General features: G+C 40.2%; 1 protein-coding gene across 8 annotated transcripts in view; it reads right to left on the bottom strand.

The window, feature by feature from the left end:
* The window catches only part of APBB2 (amyloid beta precursor protein binding family B member 2), a 325,422-nt gene that overhangs the window by 174,302 nt on the left and 135,108 nt on the right, over window positions 1–16,012 (bottom strand). For 3 of the 8 annotated variants that reach the window (XM_084625566.1, XM_084625567.1, XM_084625568.1), the window contains one exon: window positions 8,421–8,489. The exons of the other annotated variants lie outside the window; for them this stretch is intronic. In XM_084625566.1, the coding sequence (XP_084481692.1) occupies window positions 8,421–8,439 (19 nt within the window). In that variant the 5' untranslated portion in view covers window positions 8,440–8,489. The remainder of the gene's footprint in view (window positions 1–8,420; window positions 8,490–16,012) is intronic. 8 annotated transcript variants of the gene reach the window in all.

The raw sequence follows: 16,012 nt of genomic DNA, 5'->3' as shown, positions 1-16,012 counted from the left end.
TTCCTCTGATGTCTTTACAGATAGCAACCATATCTCCCCTCAGCTTTCTTTTGGTTAGGCTAAACAAGCCAAGCCCTTTGAGTCTCCTAAGTAGGTTTTCCATTCCTCTGATCATCCTAGTTGCCCTTCTCTGCACCTGTTCCAGTTTGAATTCATCTTTCTTAAACATGGGAGACCAGAACTGCACATAGTATTCCAGGTGAGGTCTCATCAGTGCCTTGTATAACGGTACTACCGCTTCCCTGTCTCTACTGGCAATACCTCGCCTGATGCAACCTACGACTGCATTAGCCTTTTTCATGGCCACATCACATTGGTGGCTCATTGTCATCCTGTGATCAACCAACACACTCTTTGTAAAACTTTTAAGGAAAGGATAATTGTGACCCCTGCCAGTTTATGCCTGGTAGAGTGTCCAAAATTGTATGCTATTTATGCAGGCCAGTTTTTGAAATCAGAAAATCATAGTACATTTCAGTAAAATAAAACGTAAAATAATAATAATAATCATCATCATCTAACTATGACAACCTGAAATAAGATTACAATCTATATACAGTTAATTAACAGTTAATTAATATTGTTACAAGCAGGCACCCCAGTTGTGAAGATTCCAGTGTCCACTGCAATGTTTCTAACTACTTTTTGTCTCAAACAGAATTCTTAAGAAACATATATCTTCCTAGATAAAGTTCAAACACATCCTTCCACATGATTTACTCAGTCTCCAGTGGATTGCATTTCAAATGACAAAATCAACACATGGAGACGTAAGTACAAACCAACATGATTATTAGTCTACTAAGTAAACATCTACCACGAATACTGACTCATTCCTAGAAAGTGAATCATGAGCTAAGGTTTTAAATGGCTCAACATGAAGTTATTGTACCTCACTGTTGTTTATACATTACATTGTTTATACAGGTTTCAGAGTAGCAGCCATGTTAGTCTGTATTCGCAAAAAGAAAAGGAGTACTTGTGGCATCTTAGAGACTAACAAATTTATTTGAGAATGCATCCGATGAAGTGAGCTGTAGCTCACGAAAGCTTATGCTCAAATAAATTTGTTAGTCTCTAAGGTGCCACAAGAACTCCTTTTCTTCTTATTGTTTATACATTAACTCAAATGTGCAACTCCTAACCATCATAGCCTAAGTAGTGCACATATTTAGATGAGGGAGTATGTCCTCTCATGAAGTAGATTTTTGGTTATCTTCCATTGACCCTGCCGTCATACTCATCTACACACTCATTTACAAAGTGCTGTTCCTACGCTATCAGGCAGCTCCTGCATCCTGTAATTTGTATTCCATTCCTTGTTCTACCTGAAACTGAAGTATTAAGCAGAGCTAGGAGCAGCATCAGTTAGAAACAAATGAGTTGGGAATTAGTATTAATAGGTGTGGGGAGGATTGGACACAAGTACGTGGCAGAGAGAGGAGAACCAGAATGGAAATGAAGAAAGGAAAGGAGGAGGAGGAATCAAATGGTAAGAAAGGAAGAAATTAGGGAGAGAAGGGGTTGGAACCAGATCAATAAGTGACAAAGCGAGAGATTAGAAAAAGGTGAAGTGAAGAAAAGAAACAACAGAAGGCAACAATGGACAAGGGAATATAGATGGGGAAAATCCATCCTGACGTGAAGAGCACTTCCTATCTATCAAGGATGGAAGACACTGCCTGAGAAAGAATTACTGCATGTACTAGAAAATATAGGCGTACTAAGGAAGGGCTTAAATTACCTGAAGGTAGGAGTGAGAACAGAAACAGAACATAAAGATAAAGAGTGAGAAGGAAAAGATAACACCCTACTTCAGGCACTAAGATGCTTTCATTCAGAATGTCAGTTTGTCCAGAGGAAGCATATCCCAATTTGCAATTCAAAACTTCAGGGAATCAGATTTCTTTTGGCGCCTCTTCTTCATCCACCCCCTTTAATTCTGAGTCAGGTGCAACTGTTTTCACTTGGTTACATCTCACAGTTAGAGTGTTCCTACCAATTCCCAAGGAAGTCCAAACTAGTTCCAACCCACATTTCCCCCTCAGTATTACCATTTTGATTTGGGAGTGTTTTCCACTCACTTCCCTCAGATGTATAAGTAATGTCACAAGAGGCAAAGCAAGGGAGGAGCTGGCCCCAAGTCTGTACTTCACATTTCCCAGTACACCATACAGTACTGCCTTTACATCGGAGGAGTGGGCAAACCTTTTGGCCAAAGGGCCACATCTGGGTTTGGAAATTGTATGGCGGGCCATGAACGCTCACAGAATTGGGGATTGGGGTGCAGGCTTTGGGGTGGGGCTGGAGAAGAGGGGTTTGGAGTGCAGGAACGTGCTCTGTGCTGGTTCAGAGGGCGGGAGGGGGATCAGGGATGGGGCAGGGGTGCAGGCTCCGGGCGACACTTACCTCAAGCAGCTGCCGGAAGCAGCAGCATGTCCCCTCCGGCTCCTGCAGGCGCCCCCCCCCTGCAGCTCCCATTGGCTGTAGTTCCTGGACAATGGAAGCTGCAGGGGTGGTGCTTGGGGTGGGGGCAGCATGCAAAGCTCCCTGGCTGCCCCTACGTGTAGGAGCGGGTTGGGGGGACACACAACTGCTTCTGAGAGCAGCATAGCGCCACGGCAAACACGGAGTGGAGCAAGCCCCCAACCTCGCTCCCTGGCTGGAGCAGAGAAAACCCTGGACTCTGCTCCCCAGCGAGAGCTCGGGGGCGGATTAAAATGTCTGAAGGGCCGCAGTTTGCCCACCCCTGCTTTATGTGAACACATTTCACCTTTCTGCCTGCCAACCTCATAAACATGTAGTTCCAGTTCTGGGACTAGAACCACTTGCAGTCTCCATTTCTCTCTCTCTCCCCCCCAGGGGTTTTATTCCCTTACTCTATTTTATTGTCAGAAAAATAATATCCCAGCATTTGCATAAAGGAGAGGAACAGCCTCCACCCACAGTGATGTGGATGTTGTTTTTTTGAATGGGACCCTGAGGTATCAGGATGTAAAATGAATGTACAATTTTCCTGTCAGAAAAGTGATCAACAACATGACTAGTGCTCCTAGGCATTATGGTAATACATATAATAAATATTAATCATAATACACAGCCTCTGGCTGCTCCAAGAATCTGGTTTCAGAGTTACGGAAGTATTTCAATATGGTAAAACTGATTCCATTGCCATTGCAGAAGCCAGTAATTACGAAGATGCCTTGCCATTATGGCACATTTACTTCCTAATGCACCTAGAGTAGGCACGTTACGATAGGACACACAGCACATCATTGAAAATAAAAAGGGAACATGAAGGATTTAAACTAATGAAGAAAATGTGTTTAATATTCATGATTACATTTAATTGAAATCATGAGACTTAAAGAAAATAAAATATTAAACCACAGTTTTCCATGAATTAACCCGAACCCTGTACTTCCAGAAAGACCATAAAGGAGCACTGCTCTTTAGCATACACAGCATAAAAGTGCTCCAAGTGGATAGGCCAGGATTCGTGAGAGACCACTGTTCCACTGGACCTGCTAATCCATAAGGGTCAGATCTTCCTGCTAGCACCCAGCCTGTGAGTGGACGGGAAAGAAACCTTGTCCCTCCTTAAAGTCCCAGAGCGTCTGCAGAGCTGCTCTGCAGAGGCTTTTACAGTCTTATGTGCCCTAAGACGCTGGAGACTTGAAAGAGCCACACACAATGGATTAACTGCCAATGCTCCCACCACTACATATGCAATGTCACACTGGGAGTCCCCACACGTCAGAATGCTGTGCCACACAGTGTGTGCTCCCCCTTTACTCCACCCACACTTCCTATGCTCCCTCGTGTTATGTTATAGAACTGCACCTGCCAAAGCCTTAGCTTCACCTGCAGCGTGTAGCTACACGCAGCAGTGAATGGCTCCGGCAGCGGGAAGAAGCAGGGAAAGGCTCTGGCAGCAGGGAGCTTCCCTGACGCAGGGAAAAGCTGTGAGAGCGAGACACTACACTGCTACAGGGGAGGCACTGCTCAGGCCTATGGAGAGCCACGTAGTGTATATCCCCTAGGGTTCTGGCATATCTGTACTCCACTCACCTAAGCAGTGCCTCACCAACCGTCTACACTGCTATTTATACCCATGCTCATGGGACACGCAGTTCCTGCACTGTACATGCCGCCGTAAGTGTAGACCTACCTATAGAGAGGGACAGAATTTACCCCTTGCTGCCAGATCCTGTTGTTGGCCATTTTTAAATACTTCACTAGAACAAAGAAAGCAATGAAGCAGTAGAGGTAAAGCGGAGAACAAAGAGAATACAGATAAAGAGAAAAAATTATAAGGCATACTCAAATAATTATTTGCAAGCAATACTGGTTCATGCCAATGTCAGCCTTAATATGGTCCCAACTTCGTCATTCATATAGTCTGGGTTAACTTCAGCATTGTGGGCCTGATCCAGCTCCCACTACAGTCAGTGGAAAGACTTCCTTTGATGTCAATGGGGAGATGTGAAAGCCACTAGAAACCTAGCCTTCTGCAATTTCCATAGCATTCTGAAAGCCCCCTGGAACGGACAGCAGACGTTTTTTAATCAGACACTATAATGATTAATTTAACCCTCTTGAGCTTTGATCCTGAACTCAGTCCTATACTGCCCTGTTAAGGACCCTAACCTCCACCACCGAAACGGGTAGGAGTTTTGCCATTGACTTCAATGGGGGCAGGTTCAGCTATCTGAGTGTTCCACAAACATTAGCTTATTTACCTTCATAGCATCCCTGTGAGAATATATGGTATTATCAGCCCTATTTAATAAATGGGCAGCTGGGGCACAGAGACATTAATGTCAACAGTGTTGCCCAATCTGAGATGCCCATGACCTGATTTTTCAGAGAACTTAGCATTTTATATCACTTTTTCATTCAGAGAAGAGTTCTCATTGACTTCCGATGCAACTGAGAGTACTCAGCTCTGGTGAAAATCAGACCTCAGGATCTCAAGCCGGACACCCAGAAAATGAGGAGCACACAGCTAGTAGCCACCTGTGACAAGTCTGGTTTAAATGATGTGCCCAGCATCATGTAGGAGCTCTGTGGGAGAGGCAGGGATAGAATCCAGTTCTGCAGGGTAGCATTCAACTTCCTTAACCATGAGAGCATCCTCTCTCTTCCTGCAGTCCCCTGCCTCATTCACTACAACCCCCAGCTTCTGCAACAAATGAGGCAAGGGATCTACAGACAAGCGGTTCCACTCTCCAAAACTGGATTTCTGGGCTGCAGCCCCCTGATCCCCAACCATGTTAGCACAGGTCCAACTCGGTATTGGCACCGGTAAGAGTTTCCCTTAGGGAGCCAGTCACAGCACACATTTGCAGTGACATAGAACAAGCATCTTCAAAACCAAGCATTATTTTGTCTTTTCTCAAAGGCACAAAGCATGTAGAGCAAACCATGAAAGCAATAAACAGCCTACATGCATGGGTATTACTTACGCCTTTGTAAGTTTCCCTCAACCCCCATTAACTGTGTGGCTGAGAGAAGCACATTGCCCCAGTCACAACATCTGCCTCTCTCTCTGTCATCCCCTGCCAGCCTTTCACTGATACAATCTTGGTGGTCTCCCCTAGCTCACTCATACCCCCTTCCAGGGTCTTTGAGGTTTTAGATATGCTTTGATCCCAGGCTTAGCCTTGGGAAGAGTAGCCATTCTAGCCATACGTAATAGCTTCTTCCCCACTGATGGCCCAGCCATTGTTAGCTTAGATGCTTTGAATGTGTACACCTGAGGTTGTCTTGCCTTTGCCATTGTTCCATTTCCTGTGGGTCTCCTGGCTCCACATCTCTCTCCCTCTCCTGCAAACCCTGACACAGCTTCCCAGCCTCCCCACTCTAGCTCCTCATCCCAGTTCCCTCACCTTAGTCCCAGGTCCTAGCCTCCCACCCTAATCCCATCCCCTGCCCCAGGCACAGACGTCCCTATTCATGAACCCTCTAAGTACAAATTCTCATCCCCCGGCATTTCAGTCAGGTGGTTTCACATTGCTACCATGCTGCCAGGGCACCAGCAGGGAACCACTAAGAGCACAGGAGAGACAGTCTCCCTCCTACCAGTTCCTGTGCCTGGCACCCCAGTGTCACCTGGTTGCAGAGACAGCAATTGCAGGGAAAGTCCTTTTCTGTCCTTGAAGCTCTGGGCTAAAGCATGCTCAGTGCAGACAGAATCTTCAGAGAATATAGCTGCCAAACTCTAATATGTCTCGACTAAGCATGTGCAACTTAGATTTTTTGAGAGGATGAAAACTTGGCCAAATTTGAACGGATTTTCACAGGGATGGCCAAATACACATCTTGACACCAGGGTGAACCCCCTGCTAAATTTCAAGTCCCTGCTCCAAAGCATGGAGGAAATACAGTTTCTAAACTAAATGCTAATTTTTTTTAAACATGGGCAAAACAAAATATTTTTCCCTAACCTTCTTCTGGGAAATGGTGTAACCATTTTTGCTGAAATAATTATAAATAGAGAGAGTGTTAGCCTGAGACAGACCAGCAACATGGAAAGTTTCAGCCCAAATGGTTAAAATTTGGCAAAATTAAAAGTAAGTGAAAATGGTGTTTTATAATGGGAAGCACTGAGCAACCTTAACTACAGGAATCATATACCTGTACAACCATTCACCAGGGATGATGGTTAGTATATAGCTTCAAAGAAAGTAATTTTGGGTACTGAAACAGAATACTATATACACAGGTGTTCAGCTAGATTCCTTAACTCCTGTTTACTTATCTTATTTTTTTTTTAAATTAATCCTTTCTCTCCCCTACGTCCATTGTATCTAATACAGACCTGTTGTATCTCATCAGAAAAACATTAAAAGTTGACATACTGGGTCTAACCAATGGCCAGTACCAGAGTTTCAGAGGGAGTGTAACAGAACAACGCAGTTGGAGTGATCCAACCATGTCTTCCCCTGCCAGATTCTGGCAGTCAGAGGTCTAGGGTCTCCCCAGGCATGAGGTTGTGTCCCTGACCATCTTGGCTAATAGCCATTGGTGGACCTATCCTCCATGAATTTACCTCATTCTTTTATGAACTGAGTTATATTTTTGGCTATCACAACATTTCATGGCAATGAATCCTACAGGTTAACTGCACGTTGTGTGAAAAAGTACTTCTGTTTGTACTAATCCTAATTTAATTGGGTGATTAAAATCGCTAGCTTGTGTATTGTGGGAAAAGGTAAATAACACTTCTCTATTCACTTTGTCCACACCATTCATGATTTTATAGACTTCTATAATCGCTCTCCTTAGTCCTCTCTTTTCAAAGATGAACAGCCCTAATCTTTTTAGTCTCTCCTCAAATGGAAGTCGTTCCATAACCTTGATAACCTTTGTTGCCCTTTTCTGAACTTTTTCCAGTTCCACTATAACCTTTTTGAGGTGGGACAACCAGACCTGGACACAGTATTCAAGGTGTGGGTGTACCATGGATTTATATAGAGGCATTATGACTTGCCGTATTTTCTATTCCTTTCCTAATATTTCCTATTATTCTGTTAGCATTTTTGACCACTGCTGCTTATTGTGCTGAAGTGTTCAGAGAACTGTCCATGGTCTAAGATCTCTTTCTTGAGTGGTAACAGCTAATATAGATTCCCCCATTATATATGTGTGTAACTGGGATTATTTTTTCCAATGTACATTATTTTGCACTTATCAATGTAGAATTTCATCTGCCATGTTGGTGCCCAGTCACTCTGTTTTGTGACATCCCCCATAACTCTCTACAGTCAGCTTGGAACTTAACTATCTCCAATAATTTTACATCACCTGCAAACCTTGCCTCTTCATTGTTCACTCCTTTTCCCAGATCATTAATGAATATATTGAACAGCACAGATCCCAGTACAGATCCTTGGGGACCCCACTGTTCATCTCTCTCAATTGTGAAAATGGACTATTTATTCCTACACTTTGTTTCCAATCTTTTAACCAGATACTGATCCATGTTTGGGCCAGGACTATTCCACATCTGTACAGTGTCAGACACAATGAGGTCACGATCCTGAGTGGGGCACTACTGTAATACAAATAACAATATTAACCAAATAGCCCTTATTGATATTTTTCAAAAGCCACATCACAAACCTTATACAATGCAGGGCTTTTTTTGGCTACAAACACAAGAACATCAGTATTCAAACATAACATAAATGTTTTTAATAGAACATATTTATTTGTGACTGTACTTTATTCAGCTTTTAAAAACCTTTCCTAAAGCAAGAATTTACTTAAGAAAGGATCAGTTTAAAAAAAAGAAAGAAAGGAAAGTGTTTGCTTGTTCCACTCATGAATGCAAAATTAAAACAAATATGGGCCTGGTAAGAAGAGAAAGATTTTTAAAGATTCTGCTTATGGAAATATGTGAAAGGGCATCTGACCTGGAAGTACTTCTGACATGGATCACAGGGCTTCAGCAATGGATCAGGAAAAGGATTATAATTTGAAATCTGAAAAGAGGGATCATTTAAGAAATTAAAAACAAAGAAAAACACAAAAGAAAAAACACCACATTATAAAAATTCCTAAAGAGCTGTTAAGCATGAATAATAAAATGTCGCAACATAATGCTGCTCAGTTTTCATAACTGTTGAAAGCTGTAGAATGTTTCAGTAGAGGGTCAGGTTATTTTGTAAAACTAATTAGAACAAATACTTTAAAAAACCCTACTGTCAGCATATTTTTTATTCCCAGTGCGTACTTTAGTAAGGAAGAGAGCAAAATATCAACAAGATTTCCCATTTTTAGAGCAACATACTGGGGTAAACATTTAATCATGTTATAAAATACAGGTTTAATCCTGCAGTTCTCACTCAAGTAACACTTACCCAGGAGAGCAGTCACAGACTTTGATATGCATGAGTGAGGAATACTCACTTGAGTAAGAATTAGCAGAATAGGGCCCAGCCTTTGACACTGGACAGTAGCAAATGGCTTGAACAACAGGTCCAACACTAGAGAACAATCAGGCAGGCCAAGAATTTTTTTTTTGGATGGCACTTCCTTGGTGGTGAGTTTTTCTTTAATACAGTGTTTTGTTGTAATAGTTTGGGCGGGGGGAAGGTTAAAATAATTTTTGAATGGGGTAAATAAGTACACTGGAAACCTATGCATCTATGGATACCTGTGATTAGGGTTGCAGTTATGCAGTATCTGAGGTTGCAAGTTCTAAACTTGGACAGAGACCAAAAAAAACAAAAAAAAAAACAAACCACCAACATTTTCACAAAGCAGATTTTGTTTTCTGCAGAGATATCTAGTAAATATAACATAATATGACAAACTTATCAGGGTTTGAGCTTATCATCTCAGATGCTATGTAACTTCAGTCATAACCAAAAGCCTGAACGGCTTCATAGTAAAGATAGAGGATACAACAGTATTTAACTAAATGCTAAAAATAATTCTCTAAACTTACTAATAATATACAATTAAATTAAAAATTTATTTCTCTACAAAAATTAATTTACTATAACTTTTTAAGTGGCAAATTTCAGTGCTAAGAAGTCAACACTCTCATGAAAAGGTTCTGACGCCAATCTTAATTCTAGGTCTCCCCATACCACACTCACCCTTTACATACAGAACCTGCAACTCTGGTCTCAGTTACACTGGTGCAAATCCAGAGTAATTCCAGTGACATCCAGATTTATGCTGGTATAACTAAGATCAGAATCAGGTCAACATGCTGGAAGATTTCCTTCCTGCTATGTCAACCTTCACTGTGCCATCTTCAGCATACATGTTACATGATTATCTAAGCATGACTTTTTTTTTTTTTGGTCAATGCTAAGCCTTTCTTCTTGGGAGGGGAACCAGATCCTGAAAACACTTGCAAAGTTTGGGGAAACTGTGGTGGGGAATCGGGGTGCTGGTGTTGCTGCTACAGCCAATGTCACTTTTACTGGAGGAGAAGAGAAAGTCTGGCAGGAGTGACAAGGAAAGCTATTGTTAAAATAAGTTTCTAATACATAGGCTGGGAAAAGAGTATCTGCACATCTGGGTATAATGCTTATAACATCCACAAATATAAAATTAGTTTTTAAAAGTCATATGATACATAGAGTACATAATCAGCAATAACCCAAATTTAGCTGAATAGATTTAGCAATACAGTTTAGATATTAGAATCCGAATACTCGGGTACGTCACTCATTAAAAGTTATACAGAGATTTGCTTGTGGAAAGCAAAATATATCAATGAGTGGAGATTGTCCCTCAGTAATTGAGAATTAGGATGGTTGTCCATTTAGAAAATACTACACTGAGACTAGGAGTGGCTGAACATGGAAGCTGGAGATAAGAAGCTTCTGATAGGGAAGCAGTAGCTCAACAGAACCAGAAGCAAAGTTACTGACTGGAGAACTCTGAGCAGGGAAGGCGCTGCTTGGGAAACACGGGGAGCAGGAAAGGAGTAGGGTTGCAAGCAGTTTATTTGAGTGCCTCTCCCTTACCAAGTGCCTACTTTGCAACAGTCAAGATCATCCTCTACTTCCCACTCTGGCTCCTAGGGCCCTTCTCAACAACCCACTTCAACACCTAAACCAGCTTCCCTGCTGAGCACTGACCCATTTCCAGTTTCTCCCATTTTACCTAACACTGCCGAGCTTCCATGCCCATCGCTAGCTCCCTCACTGAGCAGTTTCCTCCCCTGACTCCTGTCCAATTTAGAAGACACCCCAGCCAGCCTCCTCTGCCATATAACTTTATATGAAAATTCAGAGCTAAACGTATAATCAACCGCATAGCAGCAATGCTATCTGTGTTATAGTGATGTTCTTATAAGTCTTGTTAATGAAAATCCGTAATACTAATCTGTCTTTATATAATGCTATTAAGTTAAAACAAACTTAAAATCCTACCATGGGTTTAAGAATTCAAGTAGAGCACATCTTCTTACCAGTTTTCTTGAGGGTTTCCCACCCCACTTCCTTGCCAGCAAAAATGTAGAGACAAGACAATACTCACAACAAGATTCTAACCGTTTTAAAGATACAAACAAATAATAGGTCTAACTCACGGTCCCTTGCATTATTATTTTTATAGGATTAATAGGAATTTTATATTAGATACAGATACAAACACAAGCACTTATACTTGACTGCTCATCTGAGGCACAGTCCTTAAGGACAGAGCGTCTTGCATTTTAGCTTAATAAAACTGTATTGTCACCACGTACCATAGGATTTTTCTTAAATCCAGTGACCGCATAAAAAATAAATAGAAACCCCTTCCATTTACACAAAGCGTAAAATAATATATGGTAAGGAGCTGCCGTGAACTTAGCAGAAGCATGGACAAGATGACCCAGCGAGTCTTTTTTTCCATTTAATTTTCTTTTCTTTTTTTTAAATTAGATTTTTTCCTATGCAGAATTGAATAGTCTGGCAGACAATAACCTGAATTAGCATCACGTGAAGACAGAGAGTGTGCCATATCTCGGCTTCTTGCAAGCAAGAATAAGACGACTTTCTGCCACCAGATCTGTATATTTCCAGAAACATCTTCTGTCAAAACAGTTTATCTTTTTGAATCCTATGGTTCAAATACAAGCACATGCAAGTTTAAGAACTTATTTTTTTCTTCATCTCTGCATAGATGCATACATTCTGCAATCAAAAATGCAATACACCTTATTTATCACCCCCTCTTCACTCCCCCTCAAACACAAACACACAAATTTCTATTTGGTAAAAATAGTGTGTATTTCATTCTCTCTGTGTGCATATAAACTGAAAAACAAATTTTGAAACCTTAATTGAATTCCTGCAATTGACTGACCAAGCAGCCAGCTGGATTTGCTTTTCCAAAGCTTGCCATTTTTCTCTCTCCAACGTCAACCAAAATTTAACTCGTACCCATTCTTGAAGTGCCATATAAACCTGTTTTGGATTACCAAAACCAAAATAATCCTAACCAAAATAATAGACAGCAGGACAGCCTTTGTTTTCTTAACTCTGTGCCACATGTTTCTATTAGGGCAAACAAAGAAATAAACTGCCTCATAAAGCAGACAGGCTATCCAGATTCTTAACAAGATAATGGGAAGAAACAATGATAGAGGCTCTGCTAAATTTGCCAGGCAAAACGATTTAATCTGAACCAGACTGTATTAGTTCAGACTATAATTTTTTCATCTTCCACATAAATCTGACATAGATCATTTGACAACACTTAGATCAGGAAGGAGAGCTAGTCCAAGGATGGTTACTTACAGGCTCTATTACCAATGCCCAGCTTTCCAAATGTTCTTAATGGCACCAAGTCAATATCAAGCCCTTTAAAAACTCTTTTGATCAGGACATACAGGTGAATGAAACACCATGCATAAAGATGGTTTACACTCATGCAGCAGCTTTATTACTAAACATAGCTAATTGATTCCATAATTATTGTGCAATAAATAAGATGAGCCCAAAGGGAATGCTGGATTAAAGCCCAAAAAACAGCAAGCAGAAAGAACAGCTATCCTTAGCATAGATCCACACCCATTCAGCCCAACCACTGAATCCCATTTGCAGTATACAAAAGCTGCTTTGCTCCTGAAAAATTCAGGAACAGTGGTGCATATTCTTGAGCACCATCTACTGGCACATTAACTAATTTACATATATACAGACCTCTCTCTCTTTTATTGACCAATCTCATAACAACCAAAACCTTGACGCCTGACAATAATGAATCACTGTTCACCAGTTTATTGTTAGCTACAGTTTAGTTTTACACCAAAATTACCCAGATTGAAGCTAGAAGTTTTGAGCCAGATATTACTGAGGCAGTATACGTGTTTGGAAAAGCAAAGTACACTTGAAACAATGCTGCAGGAACAATACTCATTTGTTGGTGGCCAGAGCAATCTCATGATTCAATCAGGGTTCAACAGAAGAACATGTTTGAATGCAGTGTTGTTGTAGCCGTGTGCATTCTGACAAGTTCATCTGCACATCACCAAAGCCAAAAAGAAAAGGAGGACTTGTGGCACCTTAGAGACTCTAAGGAGCCACAAGTACTCCTTTTCTTTTTGCGAATACAGACTAACACAGCTGTTACTCTAACACCAAAGCCAGGTTCACTCAAAACCAGTTTACATGATCCTTTAAATATTTAGCTGTTCTCTGTGTTTTGTACTGAACACTCTTATTCTAATATACTTACTGATGGTCGTCAATACATCCAGGCCCCAGCAAAAAATATTAAAAAAGCAAATAAAAGCAAATTCACAATATCAAAGTAATTAGCCTATATCTATTTTACACCAAATATGGTGTGAGAACAGGAATCCTCTTGGGACTCACAGACTTTATACTGGCTTAAGGGAGGATTTGGGAAGTAAATAAAATAAATGGGACATAATCCATTAGTACACTACATGAAGCTATCATAGATGAAGCAAGACAAAGTGTAATAATAAACAAAAGCCAAAATGTAAAGAATGGAGAGAAATCAAAGTACAGCAGAACCTCATTAATTCATATGGACTGGGAATCCATTACAGATTAGTTTGCAATAAACAAAAATCATAGAATCAGAATATAATTTAATCAAAATGTTTAAATCTAAGTACCTTAAGTTAGGCATATAAATAAAAGTGACCTGATTTTTAAGTGCTGAGCACCTGCAGTTCCCACAGACTAATAGTAGCTGTAGGTAGGTGATCAGCACCTCTGAAAATCAGGCCGCTTCTATTTAGGTACTTAAACATGGATTTAACAGCCTAACTTCAGATTTTAGGTTCGTAAATTTGATCTTTGCTCATTTATTTGACAAGTGTAGTTTAGTTTTAATTACTTACATTTTATGATCTGCTAGTAAACATACTGTAGTATATTTTGTAAGTGTAATCACAAGAGACATCACTATAGTGCTATCTCCATACCTTTGTGACATGAGACTATCTGATTTTTCTGAGGAGAACTGTTGGTTTTGCAGAGTAGCAAAATCCAGATTGGCAAGATTCTAGTGTATGGAGTACAGAAGTGAACCTTCCTTATGCTACCTGGCTAAATTATTTTATTTAATATTTATTGAAATAATCTTTTATTTGTCTTAAATTAGTATAGTATTTCTAACCATTTAATTTAATTTTCTCCTTTTCTCCCTGGCTCATAAAGGAGGCTTGGGTTAAAAATAGGAACCTGCTTGAAAATAGGAGGAGCATTCATATCCCTTCCCCGTGTCTTTAACATATAATGGTGATCAGTTATTATAGTGTTGCTTTCTAAATCAGAGTGTAACAAATAACAAAAGAAAAGGAAAACCATTTAGTCAAGAAGACTTGATAGATGATTAGTAACTATCTCCAAGGATTACTGCCTCCCAGAGTTTATTATAGAAGCCACTAACCTGCGCCAACAAAAAAAGAATGTTAAGACAACAGTTTTGGGCTTGGAAGACTGGGGCTCAATTTACTGCTCTGCCACAGACTTCCTGTGTGACTTTGAGCAAGTCCCTTAATATACATTAAAGACTGAGACATACAATGGTAATGGGGCCCATAAGTACCTTAAATAGGAAGACGTAACGACAGCAGTTTTAATTAACCATCTGACATTTTTCAGAAATTGAAACAGATTTCCAGATTCTGAGCTCCATTTTGCTGGGATTCTCTTATTCTCCTAAACCTCTGAGTTAAAATAAAGTTAGTCCCCATCTCCATCATCTTCCTTCCTAATTTTCTGTTCTCTGTTACTGACTGCAGAGGATGCATGCTGGCAACAGCATGAAACTGGTTGGGTTCACATTCTGTGGAGCAGCAGCAAGAGGAAGAAAATGCAATCCATGTCTATGTCACTCACATACCTATGTCCTACCAACTGCATTCACCGTTTTCAGTAATTGAATAGGGTGTATTTCAGAACACAGGATGTCTTTTCAACAGGGAAACTCAAGTTAGTCTCCACACTGTCAGTCTGTAATTTGCTGTCCCATTAAAACTGAACTAAAATTAGGCTCATAAACCTTACAACAAAAACAAAAACAAAAACCAAGAACTACATCCCAGCGAGATTGCCTATAAAAGCAAAATTTTTCCCCTCTCTACAAAATCTTAATGGTGCAAACAGAAAATACTCTGTGAGAATTATAAATAGCTAATTTATAAACCAATTGTTATAGTTTTGTTTAAGCAAACTGAATACTAAAAAAAATTCTGAGTGCCAGACGAAGTCGTATCATACAGTAACTCTGCAGAAAGTTGATTGTTTGTTAGTACCTGAATATGTAACTTTTACCTTCAGCCTGCTTTGACAGCTAGATCAAGATCTTCTGTTTAATTTTGCTGTGTTATGTTGGGAAACCGTAATTCTTATTTAACTCAAGGCACTAAACCATATCTACAACTGAAACCAAGATGTCAAGCTTACCTTATGGGCCTTATAAACTAAGCAATTCATAGGGAAGTGGAAGGAGAATATAACAGAAATTAACTGAGCTTACTAGCATATAGATGTTGCTAAAGTTTGGCTAAATTACAACAGACATGAAACCTGGTAATAAAAGACACGAGAAAAGCAGAAAATTTAGTAGTATTGTTACCCTGAACTCCAATAAAAACTTATATACAAAGCTTTAAGTTATCAGTATGTCAGGCTGTTTTCACCACTATGTTTTCCATAAAGCCATAAATATATAAAAAGTATTTCAACAATAAAGTTACTGAGGCCAACATAAAAGGGAAATGGCAAAGGTAATGTTCATGAAGTGCAACATTTACAAACTGGATACCATCAGATTAGGCCCAACTTATATACTGGGAGTGGTTGGGTCATTACAAAACCTAAATTTAATTTCCCCAATACTAATTTCTCCCGACTGTTACTCACACCTTCTTGTCAACTGTCTGTAATGGGCCACTCTTTTACCACTTCAAAAGTTATTTTTCCTCCCTTGGTATCCTGCCGTTAATTGATTTATCTCCTTAGACTGACCTCACACTTGGTAAAGCAACCCCCATCCTTCCAGTATTTTCACTCCA

Source organism: Lepidochelys olivacea (assembly GCF_965140295.1).
Source record: "Lepidochelys olivacea isolate rLepOli2 genome assembly, chromosome: 4".
NCBI lineage: Eukaryota > Metazoa > Chordata > Testudines > Cheloniidae > Lepidochelys > Lepidochelys olivacea.
The sequence above is the reverse complement of the archived record's forward strand: the minus strand, read 5'-3'. Positions and strand labels throughout refer to the sequence as shown.